This window comes from Sesamum indicum, linkage group LG4, assembly GCF_026168435.1.
Source record: "Sesamum indicum cultivar Baizhima isolate 11 linkage group LG4, ASM2616843v1, whole genome shotgun sequence".
NCBI classification, from domain to species: Eukaryota; Viridiplantae; Streptophyta; class Magnoliopsida; order Lamiales; family Pedaliaceae; genus Sesamum; species Sesamum indicum.
Genome location: NC_142660.1, coordinates 16,555,512 through 16,561,585, shown reverse-complemented (window position 1 = coordinate 16,561,585; position 6,074 = coordinate 16,555,512). Strand labels below are relative to the sequence as shown.

Sequence of the window (6,074 nt, the reverse complement as noted above, 5' to 3'; positions counted from 1 at the left end):
CATCCATCACAATAATTTTGTTTTAGTGCAAACTTTAATAACTCAAAAACTTTTCTTTTGAGTAAATAGCTTTTACTTAATAGGTCATATACATAATTAACTTCTAAATATATATATAAAAAAAAAGAGATTTTAACCAAGCTTCTACTATGTCTATGCTTAATTTTAAGTTCTTTTATGACACGTACATTCATTTCATCAAAGTCAAACTCTACTACCCGTGGGGAAATTCTAGTTCGACTTGTCTCGCCTAAATCTGAATCAATTATATGATAAGTGTAATACACTTGTCGTGTGATTAATGTATAGTTCAAAAAGAATAATGAATCACATAGTAAGTATAGCACAATGATTCTTCAATTGATTTGATTCGACCAAATCTAATTTGAATAATTAAGAATTTTTCGTATTCGTGTAGGACAAAGACTTTTGGATAAATAAAAAGAGGCTATATAGTCAATATTACAATATCGACAGTATATATCGCCTGTTAATTATATATTGAAATACATAATTATTCAACACTTCTAGGAAAACAATATCAAAGGTATATATAAAACTGATCCAACAACCACCCTCTTACCCCACCCCCTACCCCCCAAAAAAAACAAAAAAAAAAAAAGGGAAAAAAGAATTCTCGTACATTCATAAAGTGTACAAAAATAGGATAAATTGTAAGAAGGCAGCATTTCCGGACAGCTACGTACTAAGGAGAGCAAATGCCTGTTTCCATTTACTATCTCCCTCAGTGAAGCATAAAGCTAGCGACCACCTTCTTGAATGCGTTAACCATTTTGGTATCAGGTTCTGAAGTTTGAGACACAGTCCCATCGTTCCCAGCAAGAACCCTGTACTTATCCTTCCTCGTAAAGTTGGTGCACTCAAACCCTAATGCTGCAGCCAAGATCCTCTGCACATAGTTCGCCACATCATGTGGGCTTTTACCAGCCGAGCATGTCGCTTCAACTGGCAACTGATTCAGAAAAGTGACCTCATAGATTGGTCTTGGGTTCATGAAGAAGAATATTGGGTCCATCGCTTTCCATCCTCGTGCTGTGGTAGGATGGAAGAACCCTACACTGTAATTCATGGCCACCGGCACGATTCGATCCGTTAGTTCGGCGAAGAGTGCACTGAACCTCAGTAGAAAGGGTTCTCGACAAGTTGTCCCTTCAGGGCAGACAACCAAGTCTCCTTTTTCGAGTTCCCGTTTGATTTTCTGGGCGTCGACGTCTCTATTTCTAGTCAGGCGGACGGTGGGGATGGGCGATAGGATCTCGGATAATCGGGAGATGGAGTAGGTGACGGCAGGGATTCGTCGTTGGATGGCAGCAGCAAGGACTACGGGGTCCATTAGGGTTCTGTGTGTGCATACGAAGAGAACGCCGGAATTGGAGGCGGAGGCGGGTGGCGGAGGGGTACCTTTGACCACAACCCGGCCGCCGAAAGCCGGGGCTACGCGAGGAATAGCCCACATGGGAAGCATCAAGCCTACTGCGATGCGGATGGCTGCTAGTAGGATTCCTAGAGGGATCCATAGGAGGATTACGAGGGCGGCTGATGGTGTTGGACGCTTAACGAGTCGGCCGTCGTGGAAGATCACCGGGAGGGGGCGGATGATGTGGTTTTCGTGCATTGGTTTTCTGTTGGGGAATGGTGGATGGCACTCTTCCTGTGAAGGATATGCATGAAATAGAAACTTGGTTCAACTATTCAACCATGTTACAAAATGGAACTGGAAATGAGCGAAAATTCTAGCTGAACTACATCAAATGACAGCAAATCAATTATACACAACACAACTATTTTATGGGAATTTTAGATGGATTCAATCAAACTTGAAATAATCATATAATACGTGTAATATACTTATGGTATGATTAGTGCACAGTTTAAAAATAAAAAATATAATTTTAGTCCTGTAATTTATGGGGTGGCAGTTTTGGTCATGCACGAATTGATTTTCGCAATTTAGTCCTATAACTTTAAAAATTTGATAATTTCATCTTTTTCAAGCCAAAATATTACATGTGACTTGTATATGACCTAATTAAATTGCAATCTTAGTCCTCTAACTTAGAAGAACGTAGCATTTTTAGTCCTATAACTTGGAAGAGTTTTGGCCAAATTGGCCTAAAAAAGGACTAGAATTGCAAACTTATGAAGTTACAGGACTAAATTGTGAAAATCAATTTGTACAGGACAAAAAATACCACCCTCCTAAATTACAGGACTAAAATTATAATTTTTTTATTTAAGAAAAATGGAAAACCACATACCTATTTTGTGATTGGTTTATTTTAATCAGATTCTATCTAGGCAAAAGTTTTACATATTTTATGTGACAAAAAAAAAAAAAAAAACACTTGTTGTAGATAGAATTTATTATTTTTTAAAATTATACAGTAATAATATGATAAATACGATATACTCATTCTTTGATTAGTTTTGATTTGATCGAATTTTGATGTGATCTAGAAATTTTGGAAAACTTTTGTCTGGACCCAATTTGGGCAAACTGAACCAATTATATTGGTGTACAATTTAAAAAAAATAATCAATATATTTTATGATTGAATTGGTTTGACCGAATCAAATCTCGTTAAGTATTTTCCAGAAATTCCTTAAAAATGAGCATTTCAGTACTCATAGTTTGGGTGTAGTCTAAAACTTTCCGTTTAGCACTCCTTATATCTCAAAATAAAGCTTATGCATAACCAGCTGGACATGTGATTTAAAGAAAGAGTTAATTAAAAATATTCAAATTTTACTTACATTAATGCCCTTAAAGGTATTCATCATCAAGTATATTAAGAGATGGAAAAATCCCAATATTTTGGTGTTGCACTTTTTATTCATTTCGATTTTAATTTTACAATTGAGGATAATAATTTAAAAATAGTATATCTGATCCAATTTGTGTTGGAAAATGCCAATATTTAAATGGAAAAAACGATTATCACATGCTACATGTGTTTTTTTTAATGACGAAATTGATATTTTTTGATAGAATTTTGACTAAATGTACTACTTTTTTAAATTAATATCCTCAATACAAAATTGAAATTAGAGTGAATCAAAAGTGTCATTCCACCGCAATTACGGGATGCAAAATGCATTTTTCCCATTAAGAGCTACTAAGTAATGTCAAATTATTAAGTTGACGTTTATTTTATAAACTAAAATTTTCATATGAAGAAATGAAATAGTCGCATTCAACGTGGCAACATGAAAATAATTAAAGTGATCATAATTGGGGGATCGATTAAGATCAAATTCTAAAGTAGCAATTTTATTTTCATTAAAATAGATATTATATATAGTTTTGCTCTTCATATGTACATGTCATGCACAAAACTCATAGAATTTGGGGAACTAAATCTTTTTTTACACATATAACTTATTAAAAAAGTGCAATTTTCATCGTGCAACTTACTGGGTGGCAATTTGGTGCACAAAGTTATTTTCATGATTTAGTTTTATAACTTTGAACATTTGATAATTTTGGTTCTATCTGGCGAGAAAGCGTCATGTGCCCGACACATGTATTTTTCAGCAAAAAAGGACTAAAAATTTTTATTTTTTAAAGTTGTAGGACTAAATTACAAAAATTAATTTGTGTAGGACCAAAATTACCACCCACAAGTTACATGATGACAATTGCATTTTTTTTTTTTTTGTTTTTTTAGTTGATTTGTTCAGTACTACCCTGGGCAGTCGCTATGCTAAGGGCATGTTGATTTGCAAGTGCTGGAAAATTATATTTTTAAGGCTCTAATTTTTGAATTATGAATTGTACTAATTTATTTTCTTTAAGGCGAGTAAAAAATAGGTGAATTTTTAGTTACAGGTAATGTTTTTTTATAGTTTACTTGCTCAATACTACCTCAAATCCCTTGTTGGGGGCATATTGATTTGCTAAGCTTGAAAAAAAATTACTTTTAAGGCTCTAATTTTTAAATTATAAGACTATTAATTTAATTTCTCTACAAGGAGTAATAAATAGTGGAATTTTCAACAAAATATATGTGTATGAGTTTTTTGAATCCACTTGTTCAGCACTGCCCTCAGCACACTCCATGTTGAGGGCATGTTTATCTGCATTGCTTGAATATTATATTTTTATGACTCTAATTTTTTTAAGTATAGGCTTTCTTAATTTATTTCTCCAAGAGGAGTAAAAGTATATAGGTGATTTTTTAATAAAAATAATATTTTTATAGTCTACTTGTTTATCACAACTCTCACCAAATCCTATGTTGGGGCATATTGATTTGCGAAGTTTAAAAAATATATTTTTAAGGCTCTCTAATTTTTTAATTATATACTTTATTAATTTATTTTATCTATGAGGAGTAAAACATAGTGGAACTTTCAGCAAAAATTACGAGTTGTTCAGGAAAAAATAACAATTTTTATCGTGTAACCTAAGAGAGGTGGCAAGTTGGTCTTGCATGAATTAATTTTCCCAATTTAGTTCCTATAACTTTGAAAAATTTACAATTTTGGTACCAATCCGATCAGTAAAGGTCATGTGCACAACGCATGCATTTTTCTGGCAGAAAAATACTAAACTTGTCAAATTTTCAAAGTTATAGAGCTAAATTACGAAAATCAATTCTACATGATCAAAATTACCGCCCCTTACTTATTGGAGGAAAGTTGCAGCCCTTATAATGGATACAGTGATAAAGTAGAGCGTGTTGGTAACTTTTCGAGCATGTAACTTACCTGGCACAACGGCATGAATAATGAGCTGAAACCACATTTCGGCCTTCCTAGGCCTAATCTAGGTTTTTCATCCCCGAACAATTCCGTCACTTTCTTACCAATTGAGCCAATACCACTTTTGATGAAGCCGGTCGCGAGTCCAAATCGATTAACGGAGAGTTCAGTTCCAACGACATCACCAGCCATGAGGTGCTCCTTCCCAAACCTCTCCACCATGATTCTAGGCATTCTAGTTACCACAACTCGCCTATCGTACGAGCTGAACACTCTCCAAGCCCTCATGTTGATGTCATCCAAGTAGAACTTGGGCAAAACAGCTCTTGCCACTGCTTCAATCTCTGAGACAGGGACTCCAACAGTGGCTGCAAATACAGTGAGCCTAAGCCCATCATCTCCCCTCCCACAAACCTCAAGAAGCCGAATCAACGGCCACAACGCCAACAAGAAGGCGAACCGGACAAGCCCGGATGCCTCGAATGCTATCAGCATGAAGTATGAGAAAACATGAGGGTCCTTCAAAAGGGTCCCTTCAAGCTCTGAAACAACAGACTCCATTAGAGTTTATGGTAATTTTTATCTATTATATATGGGATTCTCTCTTTATTATCTCTCTCCGATTCTATCAAGAAACAAAGATTTCAACTTTGTGGTTTGTGATTGGACACAGATAAGATAAAGAAGGATTTACAAGAATGGAGGATGAAGGTGGATATGACCCTGAGGAGAAGGCCGTTTATCAGCATACAACTAACACATTTGCCTACGTGTTGCCTTATTTATATCCAGAACTCTTTAGCGTGTTCACTGCAAGAAACAGGATAAGATATTTACATAACCAAAAAAAAAAAAGGGTTGGAATAAAATTTTATTATTTTGTTAATTGTGTATTAAGTGGCAATAATAATAAATTTAATTATTTTATAACACTAGAAAAAATATGATCTTGGCTAATTATCATGGGCTAAAATTAGGTGAGAAGCCACTGTGGTTCTGCAATGGCTATATTAGTTATTATTTTTACCAGTGAGATGAAAATATTAGCTATAATTAAAGTTTATGGCAAATTATAGTTGGCGAAGTTGAGGCACAATGAACTTAGATGTCATGGGTTCGAACCCCATTATATGCATGCGATGTTATTTTGCTGCATAGTAGGTGTTGTCTACTGTGTTCAATTAATAATAAATTATCGCTTTCAAATGCAAAAATATGTGGCTGATGTTAATTAACTATGGTCAAAATTTAAGTTTTTCATTAATTTTATTTGATTGTAGTAGATAACAATTCGTTCTTTATTGATGGAAGAAGAAATTAAGGAAAGGACTAAAGGCAATTTTCGTCCC

At 34.5% G+C, this 6,074-nt stretch overlaps 1 protein-coding gene across 1 annotated transcript; it reads right to left on the bottom strand.

Moving 5' to 3' along the window:
- Nucleotides 1–459: 459 nt before the first annotated feature.
- Nucleotides 460–5,471, bottom strand: LOC105160959 (glycerol-3-phosphate acyltransferase 5). The gene is made up of 2 exons (XM_011078505.3): nucleotides 4,732–5,471; nucleotides 460–1,672 (listed from the first exon to the last, which is right to left on the bottom strand). Exons 1-2 carry the CDS (start codon nucleotides 5,284–5,286, stop codon nucleotides 746–748), a joined length of 1,482 nt encoding a protein of 493 aa, XP_011076807.1. The 5' UTR covers nucleotides 5,287–5,471; the 3' UTR covers nucleotides 460–745.
- Nucleotides 5,472–6,074: the final 603 nt, after the last annotated feature.